A 27,365-nucleotide genomic window follows, 5' to 3' on the forward strand; every position below is an offset into this window, starting at 1 on the left:
ATATGTGGGGACATCTCACACACGGCCATCCGACCCCAAGCTAGGCAGAGCCTGTGTGTGTGTGGCCTTATGGGTGTCGGACAGCTGATATATCTACACAAATACATAGATAGATACATATTAAATATAAATATCAACACCCAAGACCCGAGAACAATTAATATCTGTCTTTAAACAAATATCTGTTCCAGCCGGGAATCGAACCCGGGACCTTCGGCATAGTAGTCAGGGCCACTAACCACTACGCCATTCGGTCGTTTTAATTAGAACTGTTTGGAAAAGCGGAAAACAACGTTATTTACCTCCATAAGTGTAAATAATTGATAGAGACCGGAGGGCGTCCCACGCCCACTCCACGTTTACTCAAACTTATTTCCGTACCGATACTTTGATAAATAATATATGAACAAGATGGAGTAACAGTGCAAAAGAAACGTTTTTGACAAATTTGAATTGGTTCGGTTAGAAGATTTGTGACGTTAGCCATTAGGTTGAACTGAAAACGGTGACAGTAAACTAAATGCGGATAGTTTTAGCTTTGTTTTTGTATGATATTATATTATGTTACACACCATCTTGTTCCATCCATCACCACGGTGATGGAAAACATCGTGAGGAAACCTGCAAGTAAGTAAGTGAATTGTACTTATTCCAAAACGGCGATATGGTTCGCTACCTATCACGTGAGTACAAATGTGCTGCGAAAAGTGAGTGGCTCGCTTGTGAGCCACCTCTGACTACCCCTTCGGGGATTGCAGTCGTGAGTGCATATTTGTATTTGTATATGTATTTATTGCACAAAAATGTTTACAGTAAACTTAAACTAACTTAACAGATATTAACAATTTTTGTGTTTTAAAACTAGGTTACATGGTGAGGTTTTATAAAGTTAGTTGCTTGCTGTTATCCTAGGTAGGTTGTTAGCCTGTATTAAGGAGTTAACAGTATATGTAAGTATATGTACCATCTTGTCCGTATATTGTTCATCAAAGACATCCATCCATTAAATTCGTTCACTGAATTCGCGAAGAATCGATACTTATCCAATTAATGTGATTATTTACGAAAGTCACCGGTAATCTGTCCGTCATCTGACAATCAACGCAGAAAAGCGTAACAATTAATTAACGTTTAGAAAAGTTTTGACGTAATAACGCTACTACAGTCGTCGAAATATAATAGGGCCGTTTTGACAGCTACACAAATTTTCTATTTACTCTTGATTTACTTGATGAAATACATAAAAAGACACATAACCTATTATTTAACGACCGAAAGAAAAAAGAACTTTTATAGCACCAAAAGTTACTTATTGTTTAGATTTTTCATGATTTAGGTTCGACACCAGCTGTCATCCCATACATTTTGGAGCTGTCCAAACGGCCCTATTATATTTCGACGACTGTAGAAAAGTTTTGACGTAATAACGCTACTAGCATTATTTTGACGAAGTATTACTATGCCTTTGTTAGTCGTATAAACTTATAACACAATAATAATATAACACATCTTGTGCAAGGAAATGTCTTCACTTTTGAGGAGCAGCGGCGAACAGACCTGGACACAAGAAGAGAGGAACTAAAAGCCAGACCACCTGCGGCAATCGTATACAATTACGAAAATGGTTCACTGAAATGTGAAATGTGCGGTCGAACATTTACCGCCAAGATTGGCTACATAAGCCACATCCGGGCACACCAACGAAGCCTAAATCTTCATTAGCAGTCGCCGTAGCCGTATCGGCTTGGAAGACATCATCATCATCATCATCATCATCATCATCAAACTTATAACAACATGAGAAACTTGAAATATGTATCTATACTTTTTTTCTTAGGTAAGCGCCACTGAGCGCCACAACAGTCTACCTCGGCTTTCCTCATCTAGCCAGTAGCCACTACCGGCTACTTGTCCGTGTTGGACCAGCGGGCCGGAGGGCGTCCCACGCTAAGCTTGCCTGTTCGTGGTCTCCACTCAAGAAATCGTTTACCCCAATATTTTATTAGCATTTATTCATTCGCTTTATATCACATACCTACATACTGTATACACAATACACACATGCCTAGTTATGAATAAACCAGTATAACTTATTTAATTAACACAAAACAATGCACTTCCCAAGTTCCCACAGATTAATCAGTGTTTTTTTTTTATGTAGACAGATTAATCTGTGACTTTCGACCACAGAGTGCAATGTTCCCGTCATTGTCTGAGCACACAAAGTGTTATGCAAGATCACTTTCTTTGTCAGCAGAAGACTCTTGTTACGACAACTGTGACGATTAATGGCAATCGTTATAGCTTATTGTTAGCTTTAAATGAGCCTAGATCTGAGGCTGTGCGTCAATGATTTCAAAAGCAGGATTCGCCGGTCTGTACTTTTTGCCTATAAAATGTCATTTGCGCTGGCCCTAATTCAAACAATTTATGTCAGATATATATATGTGAGATTTTAGGGCCAGCGCGAGGTTGCCATTTTTTTGAACGGTCGGGCCTGTCCTTATGTTCTAGTAATATAATATTATCAATGCTGTGCGTATTTTTTCTAGCGCTACATTTTTGTCGCACAAGTATACTTATTGCGTTTATTTTATCCACTTAGGATAAAAAAATAGCGGGGAAAATATATGAATAGCGCGAATTAAAAATTGCAGTACACAAGACAGCCTAAAGGTCGAGCGAGGTAGACAAGACATTGAATATTCGCTTGGATATAAATAGTTGTATGATATATATTTTATATAGCTGTAGAAGGCCTAGCACGAGGCTCAAGACGCTCGCGTCAAGACTTGACAAAAGTTTTTCGGCCTTACTCATCCAGCCACTACCTGCTACGAGCCTAAGGTCGGAGATCGCTGAATAATAATAATACCTAATATGAGAAGGGTCCTATCGTGGGAGTGGTAGGGAAAACACAATCTCAGGGTAAAACAAACGTTCACTGTATTTCAAGGTTCTACAGACACGTAATAATGCAAGTGAGGTAATCTTATTGTAAAACTAATGTCCGGAAGGATCGCGAGCGAGCGTGTAGCCGGGAAACGAGTTGGCGCCGACTGACTGCGCGGCGCGGGCTTCGCTGGCCGGTGGCGCGAGCGCGGGGTGCGCGCGGGTGAAGGGGAGGACGCGGGACGCGGTCTGCGCAGTAAAGCTGCGCAGTAAAACGGCGCGGCGGCGAGGGACGCTAACCGCTTTCGGCGCGCGATTTGTTTTCGCGGGAAAACGGTTAGCAGTCTTGTTACATCCTCCCCCTCTAGTCCGAACTAAGCGCCCTCGCGTTCGGAGTAGCACGGTGACAACCCTGGTCCTCCCCCTAAACTGTTCGTCGTCCTCGTGAACGCTGATGGTCGGACGGTGGGGTGGTCTGCGCAGGGGTTCTGCGCGCCGCGCGCTGCGTGCTGGTAGAAGGCACCGGGCGGGCCAGCCGAGCCTGACGAGGCGGGCGGCCGGGCTCCGTGTGCAGGTAGAAGGCACCGGGCGGGCCAGCTGTGCCTGACGAGGCGGGCGGCCGGGCTCCGTGTGCTGGTAGAAGGCACCGGGCGGGCCAGCCGAGCCTGACGAGGCAGGCGGCCGGGCGCCGTGTGCTCCCAGAAGGCACCGGGCGGGCCAGCTCTGCCTGACGAGGCGGGCGGCCGGGCTCCGTGTGCTCCCAGAAGGCACCGGGCGGGCCAGCTCTGCCTGACGAGGCGGGCGGCCGGGCTCCGTGTGCTCCCAGAAGGCACCGGGCGGGCCAGCTCTGCCTGACGAGGCGGGCGGCCGGGCTCCGTGTGCTCCCAGAAGGCACCGGGCGGGCCAGCGCTGCCTGACGAGGCGGGCGGCCGGGCTCCGTGTGCTGGTAGGGGAGGCGGAGGGAGCGCGCGCCGCGGGCACGCTGGGCGCGCCGGGGCGGGTCATCATCGTCCTCTCCATGAAGACAGAGAGCTGCGCCGCCGTTACGCAGGCGAACGCGTCGAGTATAGCGGCGGTCGCGGCGGGGGTAGCGCGCGCCGCGGGGCTGCACGCCGCTTACTCGTAGGGCGCGTCGTGCGTGGCGGGCGCGTCGTGCGTGGCAGGGGAGGCGGCGGGAGCGCGCGCCGCGGGCACGCTGGGCGCGCCGGGGCGGGTCATCACCATCCTCTCCATAAAGACACGGTTGGTCTTGGCGACGGTGTCCAGCAGCACGCAGGCGAACGCGTCGAGTGTAGCGGGGAGGCTGCGCGCCGCGTACTCGTATAGCGCGTCGTGCGTGGCGGGCGCGTCGTGCGTGGCAGGGGAGGCGGCGGGAGCGCGCGCCGCGGGCACACTGGGCGCGCCGGGGCGGGTCATCACCGTCCTCTCCATAAAGACGCGGTAGGTCTTGGCGGCCTTGGCGACGGTGTCCAGCAGCACGCAGGCGAACGCGTCGAGTGTAGCGGGGAGGCTGCGCGCCGCGTACTCGTATAGCGCGTCGTGCGTGGCGGGCGCGTCGTGCGTGGCAGGGGAGGCGGCGGGAGCGCGCGCCGCGGGCACACTGGGCGCGCCGGGGCGGGTCATCACCGTCCTCTCCATAAAGACGCGGTTGGTCTTGGTGGCCTTGGCGACGGTGTCCAGCAGCACGCAGGCGAACGCGTCGAGTGTAGCGGGGGGGCTGCGCGCCGCGTACTCGTACAGCGCGTCGTGCGTGGCGGACGCATCAGGCGCGGCGGGGGAGGCGGCGGGAGCGCGCGCCGCGGGCACACTGGGCGCGCCGGGGCGGGTCATCACCGTCCTCTCCATAAAGAAGCGGTTGGTCTTGGCGGCCTTGGCGACGGTGTCCAGCAGCACGCAGGCGAACGCGTCGAGTGTAGCGGGGAGGCTGCGCGCCGCGTACTCGTATAGCGCGTCGTGCGTGGCGGGCGCATCAGGCGCGGCGGGGGAGGCGGCGGGAGCGCGCGCCGCGGGCACGCTGGGCGCGCCGGGGCGGGTCGTCACCTTCCTCTCGCCGGTGCAGCTGCGGTCGTCATCGTCGTCAAGGCCGCGCGCCGAGTGTCCTCGGTCCTCGGAAGACGCGCCGGGCTTTGCGGGGGGGCCGCACCGCAGGGGGCCCGCGCGCCGCGTGCTGCTCGTGCGCGTAGGGCGCGCCGGGCGAGGCGGGGCGGCTGCGCTCCGCGTGCTCATAGGACGCGTAGGGCGGGCCAGCCGGGCCAGGCGAGGCGGGGCGACCGCGCGCTGCGTCCTCGTAGGACGCGCCGGGCGTGGCGGGGCGGCCGGGCACCGCAGGGGGCCCGCACGCCGCGTGCTCCTCGTGCGCGTAGGGCGCGCCGGGCGCGGCATGGAGGCCGCTCGCCGCGGGAGGGCCACGCGCCGCATGCTCGGCGGGCGCGCCGCCGCCTGGGGGCATTACCGTGGTCTCGCCGGCGGTGCCGCTGCTTTCGTCTTCCTCGAGGTCACGACGCTTCGCTCTTCCCTTTTCGGCAGCATATTTTTTCTTCGCACACACTTACATTCACGCGTCTCCGCGAGTTGGGCGCCACTATGAGAAGGGTCCTATCGTGGGAGTGGTAGGGAAAACACAATCTCAGGGTAAAACAAACGTTCACTGTATTTCAAGGTTCTACAGACACGTAATAATGCAAGTGAGGTAATCTTATTGTAAAACTAATGTCCGGAAGGATCGCGAGCGAGCGTGTAGCCGGGAAACGAGTTGGCGCCGACTGACTGCGCGGCGCGGGCTTCGCTGGCCGGTGGCGCGAGCGCGGGGTGCGCGCGGGTGAAGGGGAGGACGCGGGACGCGGTCTGCGCAGTAAAGCTGCGCAGTAAAACGGCGCGGCGGCGAGGGACGCTAACCGCTTTCGGCGCGCGATTTGTTTTCGCGGGAAAACGGTTAGCAGTCTTGTTACACTAATCATTATTCATAGGTTTGGTATATATTATTGATTATTTATAAATTGCATTAGTTAGGTATAGGTAGATGATGTAATTTAATCACTTCATAATTATGTCTAGACAGTTTAATTACTCTATTGTAAATTGAACTTATGAGGATAATAAGTAATTTATGAATATATTATGGGTTTGATTTTATACTATAGCTTCATTACGTACTTTTAATTGATATTTTATAGCGTGTATAATAAAGGTGCGAGCTATGTTTACAATGATGATGGATTCAGAAACACATATCGAATTGATTTTCACTGATTGGTAGCTCAGTCGGGTAAGCCCCCGCTTCTTACCACAGGGATGCGGGTTCGAATCCCGGCGCTGACATGTAGGTACCAATGAGTTCTTTGGAATCTAAGTACAATCACTCCATCGCTCTTACGGTGAAGGAAAAAATCGTGAGGAAACTTGCACATCTATATTCTAGATGTGTACCCTAAAAAGTGGATTGTACTCATTCAAAACGGGGATACGGCTCGCACAAATCACATGCCAGCGCCAGGATTCGAACCAGCATCTCCGGCGTGAGAAGACGAAGACCCGACTGAGCCACCACCGCCGCTCTACAGGAACTTCCGCTTTTTAACTAACTTCGTCTATATTTATGTTTATTCGAAGACATCATAATTAATGTATGGGAATTGGATTGCACCCGTGTAGTGGCCGCTGACAAATTCTAATTATCGGTAATTAATGCTGCTAAAACTTTTTGATTGTTTCGCAAATCTTCGGTGGTGTTAACTTGTTACGAGTAGATCAGTAGATCTAAGACTATGAAGCGTCATAAATGGATATAATAAAATTCCAAAGCAATAATAATAACAGAACTATTCCATTTTACCTCTTTGGAACACGTCTATTCCAAATATTCCAATAGAGCGATTCTAGTTTCCAAACGTTGGATTCGGGAAAATAAAGGAAAATGGCCATTTCTCTATGGCGCCATGACCCGCCAGAGCAGCCATTGATGAAACATATACTGAATGTGTAGCCCATGACTACAGTATATCCCGGTGTACATTTTATTATTATGAGGCATGGGAGAACGAAGATATAGGTGCTGAAAGATCAAGTCTTTGTACTGACTAGATGTTTCCCTCATACTAAGTTTTTTTTTTTAATATGGTTTAGATTTTTTAAATATTTTCCCCTCGTTAAGAACACCTTTATCATTGAATAAAAATTGGTTTGGTTATTGGCTGCAAAGCGGGTCAGATTTGGCCATTCTCATTAAACGACGAATCTCTTCCTCATTTCCGGTGGTAAGCCAATATTTGTTCTCTGCTCCTGGATGTATCGAATTCGTGTTCTTTGTCTATGTGACATAGATTAAGTGTTCTCAATTAAATCTCTAATAGAAGGTACCTAATTGTTTGTGTCTCGTATTTACGTAAGAACAGAAATCTTAAGAAACGGACTGATTCGAGAAAAATAAAAATCATGAAGATGAAGATTAAATCCCAATTTCTCCATAGTCGGTTATCTAACCGACAGGGATTGATTTATAAATTAAACGTCATCAGATATAAAATTCATGACAGATGTGTCACAAGTCAACCAGTACTCCCTGGTTATGCTCTAACCGACTATGGAGAAATTGGCACTAAAGGGTCCAGACTTCCGGAGGGTCACTCTCTAATAAAACAAGATAGAGTCGCGGTTAAGATAGAGTCTTGTTTTTCCGAAGCTTCGGAGCGCTGCGGTAACTTCGGCTCTATCTCGTTGTATTAAGCGTGCCTATTGACAACATTTCAAATAAAATGCTCACTGATTTTATTTTATTTTCGACGAGATATCACAAATTTAGATGACCCGTATTTTTTTATTTCTTCATATTTCAATGTTTTAATATATTTTTTAAATTTCAAAGTTTAAAATATTTATAGTATGAGTGACGTCACGTCGAGGCTTTGGATAAAAATATTTTCGTTGCCTGCCTAACCTAAAAAAAAAAGTTGGATGACATTAACTTGACATGAACAAGGACCAATCAACTTCAACTTCAACTTTATTTTGTGGCAAGAACCAATCACGAACTTCCGTCATTGACAAGGACACATAAAAGTGACAGACATTTGAGTGATGTTTGTCATTGTCATTGTCAAAGTGACATAACATGTTTTTTTTTTGTTCATGTTTTAGAAGTAAAAGCGCGTTTAATTATTATGCCACATCGTGATGTCACGAATGATAATTTAGATATTTATGTTTTTCTCTGAAATAAATGAATAGAAAAATCGGAAAAAAAATTTTTTGTGAATATTAGAGCCATATCTCTAAATGGTTTTCGAATTTCAACTGTATAAAATTTTGAAATGTTGTCACGCTCGTTCTTTCGTCGATTTAGAGAGTGACCCCCGAGGGCAGCTTTCGTTTGTTAGTTTTTCGCAAAGCTACAGTAAATAAATAAATCCTCCTGTATCAGTAGTTTAGGTATCCTTTGAGAACTGATAACTTCATCTTACGTATCAAGCAACAAAGTGCCTAAGATCACGAGGAGTTAAGCAAGTCTTGAAGATGCAAGTTCGAAGTCTCCTACGTTACAAGCTCAGAATACTAACTCGCGAAGAGCTGTTTAATGTGAGCTAGGGTAGCGTGTTTATACGAAAAAAAAAAAACACACGCACTCACGCCTTGTACTAATGTACTCCCTTGCGGGGTAGGCAGAGGTGCATTGCTGCACCCACTTTTCGCCAGACTGTATGTTAGTCCCAATGTAATAGGGGGCGGGCCTATTGCCATTTTACGGGCACATCCAAGACCCGAGAACAAATATCTGTGTTTAAACAAATATCTGCCCCAGCCGGGAATCGAACCCGGGACCATCGGCTCAGTAGTCAGGGTCACTAACCACTACGCCATTCGGTCGTCTATACGAGCGGTGTTTATACGAGCATATTATTATTATGAGCTTGCTTTTGACAGCACGAGTAAGCGTGTAGGCTCTCAACTCCTTGATTAACAATATACTAACAAGCTGTGTCAGTGCAAAAGAAACGTCTCGACTCTCAACAAATAACACCCCACTTGTACCACTTATTTGAACTAGTTCGATTAGAAGATTAGTGACCTTATTTATTGGAACCATAGAACGTGGACGCGGGTTGGAACCATGGTTGTCATAAAATTGAACTTAACGTTTATCTTGGTTTGTCAGTATATATAAAATGCGGACAGTATTTAGCTTTGTTTTGTATGTGATACTTCATGGTGTTTCTATTGTTTATCAAAGTATAAGTAGCTCGTTTTAAGAGGTACTAATACATACAAAAAGAGTAGAGCAAATTTTTTGAATTATGTAAATCGTACACCTAGAGGTTATATCCGTTATCCAAAAGGAGAGTTGATTGTAAAAAAAATACATTCATATTCTTTTATACGATGTATAAAAACAGTTGACTTTGAGGTAATACTCCGTCTGTCCGTGCCATAAAAGTATGTATTTTCACTGCTCGATCGGTTAACAAAAACCTACCCTGTGCCTCGAGCGCGAGTCTTTTCACCTATCGAGAAGTGAAATCGAAACGAAAATTTGTATGGCGCGGAGTTAGTACAACTACTTATCGCAGGGTGGCGTGTCTCCCGCGCCATATAAATCTGCGTTTCGATTTCACTGCTCGATCGGTAAACAAAAACCTATACTATTTATTGTATAGGCCCCCTGAACATTGCACCACACATTCTTCACGCTCAAATAGCGTATCATCAATCGCTTTTTCACGCCGTGACATGTGTTCCACATGTTTCGAGCTGATTATCACAATAAATACACACTCAATGCATACAATTTTGTGTGGACAACGTTGGTAAAAGGTAAGCGTCGGCATCGTAAGCAACGGACACATAGAAATTCACACAAGTGCGTCCACTTAATCGACATTGCCGACGCCGTTTCTGCAGTTTTATGAAAATCCGTTTCATACGATAAAACTAATAGATGGACGTTAAGCCAAATCAACTATCCGGGAAATCCGAATGAAAAAAGTCAATGTAGGTACCAATTTTTTGAATGTAGACTTAAATAGCTTTTTCATAGTCAATCAACACCCAAGGCCCGAAAACTAGTATCCTACTTTTAATATTATAAAGGCGAAAGTTTGTGAGTATGGATGTATCTGTTTTTTAATTCTTCACGTCAAAACGGCTGAACCGATTTTAATGAAATTTGGTATGGAGTTAGCTGAAACCCTGGATTAACACATAGTGTACAATACATGCACATGAACATAGATTAGTTCCTAATTCAGTCGCATTAGAACCACCGTACTGTCAATGTGTGTCTTTCTTTTAGTGATTAAAACCTCAATATACAGTCCACTATTTAAACTTAATTATGTGGTTTTTATTTAAACGACCAGCACGCCACATAATATGGTCCATCTTCGCCTAAATTAATAATTAATAAAGACATCAGTGTTGCGGTTCCATGCGGTGTTCTGTGCGGCTCACAATATCAACCGCCATATTGCGTAGTGCGGGACTTAAAATAAATTGCGTCGTGTGTGTGCGCAAGTGCCACTTCAATAAGTGACTATAAACTTTACTGTGAAAAGCTGTGCTTTTTAAAAAAACTGTGACCTGTGTTGCTGGTGTTATTGGTGTCATAGGACTCAGGCTGTGCTATTGACAGCAATTATAAAAAGGACATTGTTACCGTGCTGTGCCATTGACAGTTATCAGCCACGCATTGCGTGGTACGAGTAATAGTGCTACCTAGTGTTAATCACAACATACTTACTGTGTTCGGGCTGTTGCTATTGAGCAGTATTTTAATACGAACATCAGGACTAAACAAACATAAATTCAGCCTGCTATTGAGGCTGGTGCATATCAATCTTCATAAATATCGTCATTCGAATAGCAGAGGACAAGGTGAGCTGACTGAGTTCACGGTCAAGGACGGGAGCGGGAACATACGTCATCGACTGATTCACACAACTCCACGAGGCATCCGCCTTTGACAAAAGGAGCGGGCTATATCGTGCTGCAACGGGTAGGAGCGAGACAGCGAGACGTCGCTGTGCGAAGAACCCGCCAATTGCGGACGAGAGCGGCCTCGGTTCACGTTTCCGATTGGTTCGTGAATGAAGCAAGTTCGCGACAATTCATTCAATTTCATTCCTTGACGCGCGACGCGAGCGCCTTTGAACTGCGACTGCTGCGCATTAACGCCATTTTGTTTTCTCTGTTCTCTTTACTTATTACGCAGTGTGCTCAGTCACGTTTTTTTTCTATTAAAAGTGAAAACTATAGTCGAATTGCACAATATAACTGTATTAATTAATTTTAAAAGTACGATTCACAATGGAAGACGATTTAAAACGCATGGTTGCGACCAGAGGTCAATTTAAAGGTACTATCACTAGACTAAGTAACCTCAAATTAGAAAATGTAACAAGGGAGCAGGTTCTCGTTAAAAAGGAACAGCTAGTGTCTACCTATCATAAATATTGTGAACTAACTATTGATATTTCAATTCTAGACCCGAACGACGACGAAAAAATTGACGAGTATGAGGATAAATACTTGATAACTTTGGCGGCACTAAATCAATGGCTCAATGAACATCAGTCAGCAGGTAACATTGAAGGGCCTAGCCAACCCCCGAAGGTATCCAGTATGACTCATCAGAGTCTTCCACGGATCGAGATTGGAAAGTTCAATGGCCAGGTAGGCAAATACCACGATTTTGTAAACTTGTTCAAAAGTATCATTGACAATGACACTAGGCTGTCGCAATGCGATAAATTTTATTATTTAAAAACCTTATTAGAAGGTGAGGCTGCGGATGTGGTGCAGCATTTAAGCTTAAATGCCGAAAATTATAATGTTGCTTTGCAATTGTTAGCTGAGCGCTATGATAATAAGTTTAGGATAATTAACCATCACATAAACAGCATACTTGATCTACCTGTTATAAAGAAATGCTCTGCTGCTAGCTTAAGAGAGCTTGTATCCAAAACTAAACAACACTTGTCAGCATTAACTAACCTAGAAGTTCCCACACAGCACTGGGACTTAATGATTTTATGTATTTTACAGCGTAAGATTGACATGTACACCTTTAGATGCTTTCATCTAGAATTAAAAGATAACACTTTACCTAAACTAGATTTATTTCTGAAATTTCTAGATCAGCGAGCATCTGCACTTGAAACTGTGGCAGAGGTGCAACAACCGTGTACTTCTGTGAACAAATACCATGGAGCGAGCTTAGTGGCGGCTGCTGAGGGCCAAATAAGCAGATCATGTACCTATTGCCAGTCCAAGTATCATAACAAGCTTCATCAGTGCCAAAAATTCAAGCTAGCCTTGCCATCTGACCGCATAAAATTCGTTGAATCTAACAAATTATGCAAGCTTTGCTTAAACTCACATAAAGGTAAGTGTTACTTTGCGTTTAGGTGTGCTACATGTAAAGACAAACATAATACTTTAATTCATGACAGTGATAGTGTTGATTTATCAAAACAAGTTGCTTTATCAAGAAATTTAAGTGAAAATATATTATTACCTACTGTAAAGGTGAAGGTTTATGATAAAAATGGTAGGCCAATGTACTTGAGAGCCCTTTGCGACTCAGGTAGTCAAACTTCATTTATTTTGTCCGATGTGGCAAACAAAATTGATTGTCAATTGTTTAATGAGAAAACCATTATCAGTGGGATTTGTGGATCTAATGAAATCAAACAAAAGGCATCATTAACTGTTTATTCAACAGTAAACAACAATACACAAGATTTAACCTGTTGTGTAGTTAAAAATATAACTAGTAACTTGCCACAGTTTCCAGTTAACAAACAAAGCTTAAATATACCTCCAAATGTGCAATTAGCCGATCAGCAGTTTCACATTAGTGATAAAATAAGTATTCTATTAGGATGTGATATATTTTTCAGAATATTAATGAGAGAACAGCTGCCAGTGGCTCCAGGTGGGCTATATTTGCATAACACTATGTTTGGCTATATTGTAGCAGGCAAGTTACCACAGCATGGTAAGTATAAACAATGCCCGGTTAGTAACTTTTGTAGTAGCACAAGTAATATGATGTTAGACTCAGAGTTTGATCAAAATGAGATACAAAGGTTAAATTCAATTGACAATTCACTAAAAAGGTTATGGCAGTGTGAAGAGGTGCCTAAGGTCTATACAGAGGCCTCCTCAGAGCAGGAACTTGCTGAAATTCAGTTCTGTGAGTCAACAAAATTAATAGATGGTAGGTTTGAGGTGTCTTTACCTTTAAAGCAGGACTTTAAGGATATAAGGCTAGGTGATTCTTTATCACGGGCTCTTCAAAGGTTTTACAACCTAGAAAAGAGGTTCATTAGAGATCCTTCGTTACAGGAACCCTATAAAAAATTTATAGATGAGTATGTACAATTAGGGCATGGTAGATACTATGATATTAGCGATTACAATTTAGAGCAGGACCCGGTGTATTTCTTACCACACCATCCAGTAATTAATCAAAATAGTAAAACAACAAAACTTCGGGTAGTGTCTTATTTTCAAAAACATCCGATTATTTTGGCCAAGGGTTCAAATATCACGCATCTAATAATAGCTAATGAGCATAAGCTACTCATGCATGCAGGTCAAAGAATGATTTTATCAACTTTAAGCCAAAGGTATTACATTGTTAATGGATTAAGAGAAATAAAATGTGTTATACATAAATGTATTGTTTGTTTTAGGCTTAAGGCTAAAACAACGGAACAGCTGATGGGTTCATTGCCATTTGATAGGGTAAACCCTTGCCGTGCTTTTGAGAAAGTAGGTATTGATTATGGGGGTCCCTTCTCAGTTAAGGCACACCGTATCAGGAAACCATTAATTTATAAGGCATATATTCTCATCTTTGTATGCTTCGTCACAAAGGCGATACACATTGAGTTGGCTTCTAACATGACCACAGAATGCTTCCTGCAATGTTTAAAAAGATTTATAAGCCGTCGTAACAGGCCATCAATAATTTATTGTGATAATGCAGCTACATTCAAAGGGGCTAGCAACCAACTCAATGATTTATATTCAAATCACTCTAAAAAGGAGCACCAAGATACAGTGCATAGATTTGCAAGTGACTTAGGTATTGAATTTAATTTTATACCGGCATATTCACCAGTGTTCGGAGGTTTATGGGAGGCTGGCATAAAAAGTGCTAAATTTCATATGAAAAGGGTTATAGGCAACCAAGTACTCACTTATGAGGAGTTAAACTCTGTAATAATACAAATAGAGGGTGTATTAAACTCAAGACCACTCATCGCCTTACCAGCTACTGACACCACTGATATGGCCTATTTAACTCCTAGTCATTTTTTAACAGGAGCTGCTATGACTTCTATACCTGAACCTGATGTGAAAGATATACCCATTAATAGATTATCTTTCTGGAAACAATGTACAAAAATGATACAATGTTTTTGGAAGGCATGGCACAAGCAGTATCTTGTGCAACTACAGAACAGGCCCAAGTGGCGTTCTGATAGGCCTAACTTAGAAGTAGGTACTTTAGTAATAGTAAGGGAAGATAACTTACCTCCATTACAGTGGAAAATGGCTCGCATTGTAGAAGTGTATCCTGGTACAGATGGCAAGGTTAGGGCACTCACTGTTATTAACAGCAAAGGCACTAAAATGCGAACGAGTGTGCATAAGGTTTGTGTGTTGCCTATAGAATAAGTTATCTGATATCTGCTTACTTGATTCTGTCACTCAGCTCGATCTAGAGGTAATTTAAATTCTATTTGCTAGTTACTTTTTAGAGAATAAATAGTTTAGAATAATTATAACAGTATAATACCTTCAAATAATGTTGTGTTTACAAAATTACAGAGGTAATTTATACTCTTCTTTGTCATACTCTTATCATACATGGTATAGAATAAGCTAATTGTTAGTAGGTATAATTAAGCATATTTAATCGTTAGTTAAGTTGTACTAAGTACTTACCTAAACTTATGCTGTGTTAACAGTTGATTAAATTTAATAATAATTAATTATTTAAGCAGGTTCTTATGTAGCCATCTATAGAAATGTATAACCTAAGATAATTAAAATAAATAGGATTAATGAACTGTACTCAACATAAGTATTCTATAGATATAAAGAAAATGTAAGAAACTATTGTTTACTGATGATATTGTTACAATTTCATGTCAGCTATCTACCTATATTGTTACATAAATGTAATTTCAGTTTGGGAGCTTAATTTTTTTGATTTGTCAAACAATTATTGTTATTTTTGCCTTGGGCCCCAATTATGTACAATACATGCACATGAACATAGATTAGTTCCTAATTCAGTCGCATTAGAACCACCGTACTGTCAATGTGTGTCTTTCTTTTAGTGATTAAAACCTCAATATACAGTCCACTATTTAAACTTAATTATGTGGTTTTTATTTAAACGACCAGCACGCCACACATAGGCTAATTTTAATTTTAAGGCGAAGCGAAGCTTGCGAGAACAGCGTCGAACTCGGGACATTTGGGTGACGATGACGGCTGCAGTAACTAACGACTCACATCATCGCACCGAACTGATTGAAAAGCGAGATTTTTTCTTTAGCACCGAGACTCCATCTTGTTCGTTTATTGTTTATCAAAGTACTTAAACTATCAATGTACAATGGATAATAGTTAGGTAGTAATGTTAGGTACTAAAGTGTAGAGCTACCTATGAAGCTCAATGTACTGAATGTACCTAATTACTTAATTAGTATTGAAAATAGAATACCTGCACTGAAACATAGGTCCAAATGTGGACGCTGAGTAAGATTGTTAACTTAAACAAAGTACCTAGATTCTAGATTTCTATATAGACTATAGTCTAACTGTATTCAGATTGTGGTCTAACCAACAAAGTATGCTATGCTGTAGGAACAGGAAGAAAAACTAGTTTACGTTGTGCAGTCCAGCTGTCCACAAAGAGCAATAAAATCAATAAATAACAAGTGAACAACCTTGCATTAAATGTGTCATAGTCGTAGGCTTAGTAAAAACAAAACAAACTAAAACATAACCTCAAAATGAGTCACAAATAAATTAAAAAAATAACCAAACAAAGTGATAAAACGTTCGGAAATATGCGAAAAAATACTCACATCGTCTACTTTTGGGTGTTCATGAGTGCAATGCACGTGATTGTCTTCATTATAAGCCAATTTAGTGTTAAAATTGCACGTAACATGATCAATATTCACTATAAACACAAAACACACACACCACAGTACAGTCACGTAGTTAATACACATTAATTTCGACATTTTGGAGATCAATAGTCAAAAACAGACACACATGAAATTAACATAAACTTTTGTTTACATTTTAAAGTTTTATCTTCGCAAAAAGAACGTCCACACCCGAGTAACGTCAAATAAACATCACTAATGAATGAACGAAACAAGTTGCCAACAGAAAGAAAAAATATTCGCGAATGAACTAAATTAATGACATTTCGACAAATTAATATTTCTACTCGCCACTAGATGGCGGAAAATTCTCATTTTCACTTAGAGTCTGTGTGGCTTGAGCAGAATAAAAAAAAAAAAAGTCATAATCATTCAATTTGTACAATTCACAAAAAAATTGCGAATTTTTGTATTGATATTTTTCTGAATTAATCACGAATGATAACTTTGTCGTGATATTGCATTGCGCGCCGTTCGATTAGGCTGTTCCTCACCGCTGTTGATCGGCACCCGGCTCAGATTTCTAGCTCCAATTCACGAAGTATATTTTTGTAAATTTAAGTACGAAATTATTGTGAAAGAAAGTCTTTACAATGTTATCTTCATTATGTAAGTAAAATATTTCTTCTACTTTTCCACCTTTCGTTGTAAATAACATTTTATTTAATAATTTCCTGAGTTCATTTTAGGTTATGTCATGATTAGCCGATTTCGGGCGAATTGCCCAACATCCATCCTTTGAGTTTCACCAATTAATTACAATAATTAGCATAAAAAATTACTTCTATCCTATTTGTGCATTTTGTTGTAAATTGATGCCCTACCCCCGCAAGAGTCTTTGACAATATTATTATTCATAAAATTCCTTAATCCAAGTTAAGTCTAATCAAAGTTTTGTCATTCTACCCATCCTGGGATATGTGGACTTATTTATATTCCCAACAGATTGTAGAACCTCATCTATAGCGGCGCAGCTATGTGCAGCGTCATACAGCACGGCGGCCAAGCCCAAGACCGCAATTATAATGCTCAACATGGGAGGACCGACCACAACGGACCAGGTATGCAACTGAATGAAGGTTTTACAGGTGGAAAAATATAAAAAGTTTACTATAAATGTTTTCTATAGATTCTATTTTATTCTGTGAGAGGGCAAAGTTCGTATACATCATGTGAAATCAAGTGGAACTTTTGTACATATTCCCTAAGTGCTATGTACGTAGCTATGTATCACATGATTACAAATGTACAACAAAAAGCAGTCTCCTCTGACTACTCCTGTGAGAATATACAGGGTGTTGCAAAAAGGGTATACTAAGCCGAAACGTACATGTGCAGCATGGGAAAAAAATATTCATTTTCCATAGAAACTTTGGTGGTGACTTTTTACTATGGAGAATGTTTTTTTTTTTGTGAATTTTGAAATTTTGATTTCAGTTTCAGGCTTAGATATACCATGCTTAAGGTGACCATACGTCCCGCTTTGGGCGAGACAGTCCCGCTTTCAAGCTGTGCGTCCCGCTGTCCCGGCGAGGGCAAAAATGTCCCGCTTTCATAAACAGACCAAACGATAATTTAAATTACCTACATTTTGTAACTTCATCCCATATTTTTTTTCTTTCTTTTAATCACTTGAGACAAATATTTATCTTCTTATCACTTGCTCACATATACTATAAGGAGTAAGCGAATAACTTCGCTCAGTGACGATCATTGACTCGCTCTCTGTCGTGTAGGTATATAAAATTATCTCGCTCACCTACCAATTCCTAACAAAGAAGAAATGCGTGGGTATTAACTTTTATGAATGTGAAAATAAGATAAGATGCACTATTGATAAGAACTTTAAATTAAACTACTCAAACTATAAAAAGAATCAAAGTATATGATGTTTAAGAATTTTGTAGCGTCTGGTATGAGAACACCCAAAAATACCGAAAAACTTTTTTTCCGAATTTGAAAAACCGAATATGTACCTAATTTACAAAATAATGCAATAACGATTTGTTAAATATCGATTTATAAAAATTGAATATATAATAATCACGAAGGTTTGTTATTACGATTGTTAAATTCACGAACGTAAAAAAATACGATTACTTTAGTATACGAAAAATAAAATACAGATTTATTATAATCACGAAAATATGATTTTGTCAAAAATAAAATGAACGTTTCAAAAACTTTAGAACCAAAACCTAAAGATAGGTGCGACGACGATCAAAGCGAGGAGGAGCGTGTTAGGTGTTAGGTGCACATAGATATTATTATCGAAAAACAAAGCGGAGCGTTTCAAATATAGAGTAAAAATATTGTTAAATAGAAAACTATTTGTAGTATTTGTTGTTAAGTTACACGAAAAGGCAAAACAATTGCTCGGATTTTTACGGTGTGTAACCTTAAAAACCTTAGGACCTAAACCTAAAGATAGGTGCGACGACGACTAAAGCGAGGAAAGAGAGTAAAGCAAAAAAATATTCAAATTGTTAACTAAGTTACATTCGGGGATTTGTGTTTTCGGAATATTAATACTTCGGGATTCGTTATTTAAACAATTCGAGATAATAAAAAATCGTGCATTTAAAACATCGAAATTATAACATTCGAAAAATTTACTTTGGTCATTTTAATAAATCTGTTGTTTGAAATTTCGTTTATCAACTTATCGTAATTTTCGTTATTCGGAAACTAAAAATTTACTAGAACTATGAAATTCATAATATTCGTAAAAAATTAATTCGGATTTATGTAGTGTACCCGTCTGGTATATTTATAAAAACATAGTAAGTACTTAGGTATCCTAAATATACCAACTTTATCATTCATCGTAGGGATTGAACTTTCAAATGATGCACTCAGCAAACTGAGCGAAAAGATAAGGAGATAAGAAAGAAAGATAATATTATATGTATCTTTGAGGGATATAAAATTCCGCAGGTGTCCCGCTTTGATAAAAAAAATAAATGGTCACGTTAACCATGCTGCACATGTACGTTTTGGCTTAGTATACCCTTTTTGCAACACCTTGTTTATGCATATCTACATTCCTTTATTACAATAAACTTATTATTTAACCCAGGTTGGAGACTACTTGCACAGAATCATGACAGACCGAGACATGATCCAGCTGCCGGTGCAGAGCCGGCTCGGGCCGTGGATCGCCAAGCGCAGGACCGAGGAGGTCCAGAAGAAATACAAGGAGATTGGCGGAGGCTCGCCCATACTCAAGTGGACTAATATACAAGGTTTGTTAGCTATAAGAAAAGAGTTATTTGTTGTAAATACTACGAAAAGCGACTTAGGTTTTTATGTTTGTTCATCTGTGAAATGGAAACCCAGTAAAATAACTTTTTGAAATATAGAGACGCTATGTTTTGTTGGAAAATGTTTGTAATTGTTATTAAATATGCAAGATTTAAGCTTGCAATCATCATCACCCATATGCATATACCTAACCAAAGATGTACTGTCTCAGCTTTCCATATCCAATTAAAAACACTTATTCTTAGTCACTCACATAAACAACACTAACATCAAACATCCAAGATGTAGGCCCACGAACGATCATTCCGGGGATTGAACCCAGGACCCTTAGCACTAACCACTACACCATCAAAAATAACCCCCAATTTTTGTCCCCAGGCGAGCTGCTAACCAAGAAGCTGGACCAGCTGCTGCCGGAGTCCGCCCCGCACAAGCACTATGTGGCGTTTAGATACGTGCCCCCCTTCACTAGTGATACTTTCACGCAGATTGAGCAGTGAGTAGAGCGCTTTTAGCCATAAGGGCGCCTTCAAATTAGCCGCAAATTTGTAATTTAATGCATTTACAGCAGAGACAGCAGCGCCGACAATTTGCGGCTAATTTGAAGGCGCCCTAAGACCAACGTTTCTAACAGAGTGACAGTGTCATCAGCTGCCGCTACACGGGTTCGTTGTTGACATAGATAAACTTCGCTATATCGCGATTCGCCATAAGTACGGCGCTGCGATTAGAACGCGCATTAAACGAGTTTATCGACGTCGATAACGAACCCGTGTAGCGGCCGCAGGGGCCGGGCACATGACAGTGACTAAGGTAATAGCGCGTAGGTATAGTAGGTATACTGTCACACAAAAGAAGGCGGAGACCGTATATAATGATGTAAAGCGCTAGAAGGATTACCTCTCCCCGTGCTCGGAGTCGGAGCTGGAGCAGCTGCTGCCGGAGTCCCCGCGCCAGCACCAGGCGGCGTTCAGATACGTGCCTCCCTTCACTAGCGATACGTTTACGCAGATTGAGCAGTGAGTACAGCGCTTTTAGCGATAAGACCGACGTTAATACCTCATCTCATTTTTAACTTTAGAAAGAACTCTTTTAGTCATAAGACCGAAGTTTCTTTATATCTCATCTCATTACTAACTTTCTGGCCCCCTACACGGAAAAATCTTTCAGGTGAACCTCACAAGAGCTAAGCTAGTAAAACTAACTATGCACCATTTTAGAACACATTGTATGTAGGTTTTCCGTGGATATTCCAGGGTAAAAAGCAGGCTATGGTTTAACCAGTGTGATAGTGAGATATAGTATAGTAGAATGGTAGACAAAAGAAGCGGAGGTTATTCTGGTCGGTCGAATGGCGTAGTGGTTAGTGGCCCTGACTGCTATGCCGAAGGTCCCGGGTTCGATTCCCGGCTGGGGCAGATATTTGTTTAAAGACACATATTTGTACTCGGGTCTTGGGTGTTGATATATATATTTAGTATCTATCTATCTATGTATTTTTGTAGATATATCAGCTATCCGACACCCATAACACAGGTTCTGCCTAGCTTGGGGTCGGATGGCCGTGTGTGAGATGTCCCCACATATTTTTTATTTATTTATTTATAACTTTCTGGCCCCCTACACAGAAAAACCTTTCAGGTGAACCTCACAAGAGCTAAGCTAGTAAAACTAATTTTGGCTAACTATGCACCATTTTAGAACACATTGTATGTGGGTTTTCCGTGGAAATTCCAGGGTAAAAAGCAGGCTATGGTTTAACCAGTGTGATAGTGAGATATAGTATAGTAGTATGGTAGACAAAAGAAGCCGAGGTTATTCAGAGTGTTGCGGTGCTCCTTGCAAGAAGCCTATGTCCAGCAGTTGACGATTGTTAGCTGATGATGATGATAATATTGCTGAAAAACTGCGTAGGTCTCATTAGAGAGTTGATTGGATTGGATATTTTTTCATTGGCAATTCATGGACAAGGACATAAAATACTGTATGATGATGAACAACTGCATTATAATTATTTTATCGTGAAATTTGGCATAGGAGTGTAATTAATGCACAACTGGATTTGCGATTTTATAATAAATATTGTATAGGAATGATTACAAAGACAAAAGCGGGTGTTTTAATTACTTTATCAATAGTTTTATGTAATACCAGGGAAGCTGAAAAGTATTATATAATATTTTCACCTAAATGAATGTGTACAAAGGTTATCTTCAGGTGAAATGAGCACAGGTTATCGATTTTAGAGTAAATATGCATCTACGTTATCAGACAATGACTTTAATTATAAGTGAAATATGAATTCCGCGTTTGATTTTTGGAATGGTTTCCAAATAATAAATTTAATAATCCTTGGAGAGGTCTATGTCCATTGTCCATCTGTGTACAACAAAATGATGATGTGAATAGTAAAATAGACATATTTTATTTGTTGTAAAATTACATTATTCATGACGAAAGCCAAAATAAACTGTTCCCCATTACGAAAAAAAGCTCTTATATTGTACATTAAAATTATGCACCATACCACCACCACCTATGATAAAATCGGTATCGTTTAGCATGACCATTATTATCATTTAAATGAGGTCAAATCTGTAGTATATTTTTTATATGATGTTTAAATTCATTTTCTAGCATTTCAGTCACCAGTCTAGTTTTAATAATATGTTGTAAGGCCACCTGTTGTTCATTGGTCCTAGTATATCATTATGTTTTCTATGTTTTGCTATATTAGTGACCAATGAAGACGTCATATTCTATTCTATTCTATGTTTCCAGGGACGGCGTGGAGCGAGCTGTGATCTTCTCCCAATACCCGCAGTACAGCTGCGCCACCGCCGGCTCTAGTATGAACGCCATCGCCGACTTTTACAAGAACAGGTGACGTATCGCGAACCCTAGGCCACATAGACAAACGCTAGGCCACATACATAAATGCTTGGCCGCATAGACATACGTTAGGCCACATGGTCAAATGCTAGGCCACATGGTCAAATGCTAGGCCACATGGTCAAATGCTAGGTTACATAGACAAACGCTAGGTCACCTAGACAAATGCTAGGCCACATAGACAAACGCTAACGTTCGATAAAGCATGGGAAAGTAAGCGCTTATAAACTTTCAGTTTTCTTTCTGTATACGGCTATAGTAGAATTAACGTTTGTCACAGTGGTGAGAGGATCGGAAAGTAAAAGAATATCTATACTTTTCCATGCATATGAATTTTCAAAAGTCGTATAACAAGGTTTCGTGATTTGTGTCGACACTTGTTTCTGTTACAAAGCTACCGTTCCTCCCTATGTCTTTAAAATCATCCTACTATCTCTCTCCCCACAGACAAATCCCTAAGAACATAAAATTCAGCGTGATAGAGCGCTGGGCGTCGCACCCTTTGCTCGCGCGTGTGTTCGCGGAGAGAATCAGAGAGAAGCTGGACAAGTTCGAGAGAAACGACAGAGATCATGTCCTTATAATGTTTACGGCGCACAGTCTGCCGCTCAAGGTGAGTTACTACTGAGTATTATAGATATGTTTATACTAAATTCTAGGTACGGTTAAACGGTAATTTGGCATGCATTCCTATAAAAAAAAAAAAAAAAAAAAAAAAAAAAACACGCACTCACGCCTTGTACTAATGTACTCCCTTGCGGGGTAGGCAGAGGTGCATTGCTGCACCCACTTTTCGCCAGAGTGTATGTTAGTCCCAATGTAATAGGGGGCGGGCCTATTGCCATTTTACGGGCACATCCAAGACCCGAGAACAAATATCTGTGTTTAAACAAATATCTGCCCCGGCCGGGAATCGAACCCGGGACCATCGGCTCAGTAGTCAGGGTCACTAACCACTACGCCATTCGGTCGTGCATTCCTATATTGAGTAAATAAGTCTGTTTTTTATCTTAGATACTATATTGACAGATTCTGAACGGTTCATCAACAGCCAATTGTCCCGCGAATAGAACGATACGTCACTTAATCGCGGGATAATCGACTGTTGATGAACTGTTCAGAATCTGTCAAAATAGTATTAATCTGTCAATTAAGTAGGTATCTGAGATAAAAAAACAGACTTTAGTAGCTTCTGAGTTGCAGAAAATGAATTATATTTATATTGCTGTCTAGGTTTTGACAGTATACGGAGACAGACAAAGATTAAGGGCCACTTGCACAAACATTTAAATCTAGACTTAGTGTCATATCTCGATATAAGAAACGTCAATCCATATAAAATTTGGCACTAAATCGAGATTTAACACAAAAAATCTATTTTGGTGCAAGTGGCCCTTAATTCATATTTATTCGTCTTAAACACTTTCAAACACAGTAAGTACACAACCAAAGCACATAAAGTGGTGCGTGCTAGAGCTTGGGCGCCGCCCCCGCTGCCGGCGCGTGTCCGCGGAGAGCGGCAGAGAGAAGCTGGACAAGTTCGAGAGAAACGACAGAGATCATGTTCTTATAATGTTCACCGCGCACAGTCTGCCGCTCAAAGTGAGTATTTGTTACTATTATCATCAGCCCGTGGCACGAAATAAGCCGTTATGCGTAATCTGCCGCTCAAAGTGAGTAAAAAGTAACTGTCACTTTCATTCATTTCATTCGTTTCAAGTGTAATAGGGAATTATACCATTAACTAATTTATTTATTAACTCTGTACAAAAACCAACCTTTTGTTAATGCAAAGTTAGTGTTGTCGTATGTTTAATAAAATTCAACGAAAAGTAGATAGGTATAGATTCTTTTTTCTTTTCTTGTATAGTAAACAAAATAGAGGAGGTATTCTTGGTCGTAGCCCGTTTTAAACTGCTTGCTAAAAGCAGGTTTGCAAATAAAGCAGTTTTAGGATTGATCAATAGCCCGTAACACGCAATATTTTCCCACACTACGCCTCTATGTTGGCTCCTATTACAACTGTAGTTAATGTTTGTTGTAACTTATTCGTACCCTCATTCCAGGCGGTATCCCGCGGCGACACATACCCCCACGAAGTGGCCTCCACAGTCGCACTGACCATGCGCGAGCTGGGAGTGCGCAACCCGCACCGCCTCGTGTGGCAGTCCAAAGTAGGGCCCCTGCCGTGGCTGCAGCCCTACACCGATGACGCTATTAAGGTAACCATCCTGTTGCTAAAGTGTAGATATAAACACAAGAGCTTGTGGCTATTTCGATATAACAAACAGCGATTTCATAAATTATTCAGTCATTTATTCATATTTGACAAGAACAAATTAAAATCTCGACTACTTATCTAAAAAAAAACCTTTATGGTCATGTTGTAGGTACAACTTTTTTACTCCATTTAAGCTTAGGAAGCTATAGTTAAAATCGTTCGGATTTTAACAGCCCAGCCCAGTGTATAATTTCTACCAAGGGCGGCTTTCACCAGAAGCTCTACTACTGAAAATACGGGGGCTTTCTATTAGTTATTATTATAATAGGAATTATGAATATCAATATGAATTACATTAGCTATACAAGTGTAAAACTTGCAACAGTGAATTTACTTTATCCACACCAGTGTAAAACGTGCAACTATAAATTCACTTACCCTCCACAGGCATACGCAAAGCAGGGCCGCAAACATCTGATCCTGGTGCCCATAGCTTTCGTCAACGAACACATCGAGACACTACACGAACTGGACATCGAATATTGTGATGAGGTCGCTAAGGAGGTAAGCTAACTGTGCATTTATAGTATTTTTTTAACAAACGCTATATAGTAGACTAGTGCCTCTGATGAGGGTAATTCTGAATAACTTAGTATTACTAAACACTGTATAAACCCTGGACGAGTGTCGACACGTTAGTATAGAAAAAGCTGGCTATAAAGGGCATCACCAACCAATAGATGGATAGTTGGTAGTTTACTCATTTTTAAAATCATCCATCGAGCAAACATTTTCCAATTCCTGTTGTTCATCGCTTTGTTTTCCAGCCTTGCACACTGACCATCCTGTAAGATAATAGATTTAGTAGTACATTACATTATGTAATATTGTGTCTGTCTACCCCAGGCCGGTCTTACTCAAGTGGAGCGCGCGGCGGCCCCCAACGACCACCCAATATTCATAGACGCGATGGCCGACGTCGTCAGACAACACATCAAGAACGGGGAGACGGTGTCCAGCCAGTTCCTTAGCAGGTAAGCGACGATTAAACATAAAGGGCATTACTACAAAAATTTAGACAGTATTCAACAGGTGTTCAGCACTGTCAAACAAAACAAAATCTGTTTTAAGGTTTCGCAGTAGGTACATGATAGAGTACAAATGCTTTAGAATCTAGATAGATTTCCTCACGATGTTTTCCTTCACCGTGAGAGCATCCCGTGTTCATAGACGCGATGGCCGACGTCGTCAGACAACACATCCAGAACGGGGAGACGGTGTCCAGCCAGTTCCTTAGCAGGTAATGTTGTGTTTGCTGCTTATTTTTAATAATTACTAGCTTTTCCCGCAAGCTACGCTTTGCATTAAATTTTCCCATGGGAATTACGCGATAAAAAAAGACTATGTGTTAATCCAGGGTGTCAGCTAACTTCATACCCATTTAAATCGGTTCAGCGGTTTTGACGTGAAGAGGTAACAAACATACTCACAAACTTGCGCCTTTATAATATAAGTAAGATAGTAGCATTTACATACATGCACACTTACCCGACAACTCTCTCGAAACAAGCTTGCTTGTGTTGGGGTCAACCAACCCGCACTAGGCCACCGTGGAGAACAAAGGAGACCCGAGCCCCAGCAGTGGGACGTGATGGGTTGCGATGATTTACATACTAGAGTGACAGCTAGATGGGAACCACTTGCAAAAGCTGGTAAAGATTGGATACAGAAAGCTATAGATCGCAACCAGTGTCATGCTTTGGGGAAGACCTACGTCCAGCAGTGGGCTGCTATAGGCTGAATAAGTCTCTACTGTAAAAGATAGAATCTAGACGTGCAGGTTTCCTCCAGATGTTTTCCTTGACAGTGAGAGTCGTAACCAATTATTTACATGTTTACCATCCTGATCTAACATTTATGCCATTAAACATTTTCCTTGTCTATTTTCCCAGGTGCCCGCACTGCGTCAGCGCTCGCTGTCAATCGTCGAAGCAATTCTTCAAGGATCTCTGTTACGAGCCGGCACAAATGAAGGAATCCTTCATAGTTACATAAATAAGTCACTATAACTTGTTTCAGCTAATATGATACCTGTGACAGTTCACAATTTTCTGAATTACGCGAAATCTGTCAATAAGTCGATAGACAAATCTATTGAATTTCACTATGGGATATCTCTAAAACCGCAAAACTCAAAACGTCTCCATGTCTTCACAGGAATAATCTTAGCTGAAATGAGAATTATGTAGTTCTTCAAATGTTTCCATACATTTGTTTCCTTTGTGACTGGTAGCTAGAGTATGATCTTATTGTTAGATTACTTTATGTAAATAATTAATTACATTAGAAACACTGCCATCAAAGGAATACATTAATAGAAACAGTACAGCTGTTTTGCCACAAGGCTCTTTGGTAGAAACGAATAATCAAAGCACAACCTCTTATTTCCATAGTAATTTTACAAAAATGCACTTCAGTTTAGAATTTTCAAATTTATTTTACATTAATTTAAATACTTACAAGGTTTTGGAATCTATTTATAGTCAAAATTATAGACTGTTCTTTATTGCTTTTTGTGTTTTTAAACTACATAATAGTAAAGTTAGGATTAATTTGTTTTTGTTGGGTAGGTTTAACTTTAAGTATGCAATTTCAGCATTTTGTAACAAGACTTCTGTTGTTATTGTTTTTTTATGTAAATAAGACAGCATTTATTTTATAATGGTTACGTGTAAAATACAATAAACGGATGATTAGTTTTAAAATGGTTTTTTTTCTTGATATTTTTTTCATTTTTTCTTGATAAATTCTTAAATGGAGATAACGAACAGGCATAAAGATGATGATTCGGAAAGCACACAATTTAATTTTGTAAAAGTTAAAAATATTAAAAAATATACACTGGG

General features: G+C 41.1%; 4 protein-coding genes across 6 annotated transcripts in view; 3 read left to right on the plus strand and 1 right to left on the minus strand.

Annotated features, from left to right (window-relative positions):
• LOC105390053 (leishmanolysin-like peptidase) overlaps positions 1–16,283 on the minus strand; it is a 97,441-nt gene extending 81,158 nt beyond the window's left edge. The window contains exon 1 of the mRNA XM_048624248.1: positions 15,996–16,283. Coding sequence (XP_048480205.1) covers positions 15,996–16,157 — 162 coding nt within the window. The 5' untranslated portion in view covers positions 16,158–16,283. The remainder of the gene's footprint in view (positions 1–15,995) is intronic.
• Positions 10,104–13,021, plus strand: LOC125489200. The gene is made up of 2 exons (XM_048624246.1): positions 10,104–12,265; positions 12,783–13,021. The coding sequence occupies exons 1-2, from the start codon at positions 11,188–11,190 to the stop codon at positions 12,788–12,790; spliced, it is 1,086 nt and encodes a 361-aa protein (XP_048480203.1). The 5' UTR covers positions 10,104–11,187; the 3' UTR covers positions 12,791–13,021.
• On the plus strand, positions 13,420–15,279 carry LOC125489199. 2 transcript variants are annotated; one of them, XM_048624245.1, is made up of 2 exons: positions 13,420–14,634; positions 14,756–15,279. In XM_048624245.1, the coding sequence occupies exon 1, from the start codon at positions 13,471–13,473 to the stop codon at positions 14,569–14,571; it is 1,101 nt and encodes a 366-aa protein (XP_048480202.1). In that variant the 5' UTR covers positions 13,420–13,470; the 3' UTR covers positions 14,572–14,634; positions 14,756–15,279. The 2 variants fall into 2 exon arrangements, with proteins under 2 accessions (XP_048480202.1, XP_048480201.1); XM_048624244.1 differs by having other exon boundaries at positions 13,420–14,631; positions 14,753–15,279.
• A 160-nt stretch (positions 16,284–16,443) lies between the features above and the next one.
• On the plus strand, positions 16,444–27,224 carry LOC105390036 (ferrochelatase, mitochondrial). Of its 2 annotated transcripts, XM_048624230.1 has the most exons (10): positions 16,444–16,691; positions 17,028–17,143; positions 19,162–19,327; positions 19,725–19,842; positions 22,128–22,229; positions 22,686–22,851; positions 24,305–24,460; positions 24,907–25,023; positions 25,366–25,493; positions 26,412–27,224. In XM_048624230.1, exons 1-10 carry the CDS (start codon positions 16,676–16,678, stop codon positions 26,512–26,514), a joined length of 1,188 nt encoding a protein of 395 aa, XP_048480187.1. In that variant the 5' UTR covers positions 16,444–16,675; the 3' UTR covers positions 26,515–27,224. The 2 variants fall into 2 exon arrangements, with proteins under 2 accessions (XP_048480187.1, XP_048480188.1); XM_048624231.1 differs by lacking the exons at positions 16,444–16,691; positions 17,028–17,143; positions 19,162–19,327; positions 19,725–19,842 and adding an exon at positions 20,318–20,365.
• The last annotated feature ends 141 nt before the right edge of the window (positions 27,225–27,365 follow it).

Source organism: Plutella xylostella, chromosome 11 (genome assembly GCF_932276165.1).
Source record: "Plutella xylostella chromosome 11, ilPluXylo3.1, whole genome shotgun sequence".
NCBI lineage: Eukaryota > Metazoa > Arthropoda > Insecta > Lepidoptera > Plutellidae > Plutella > Plutella xylostella.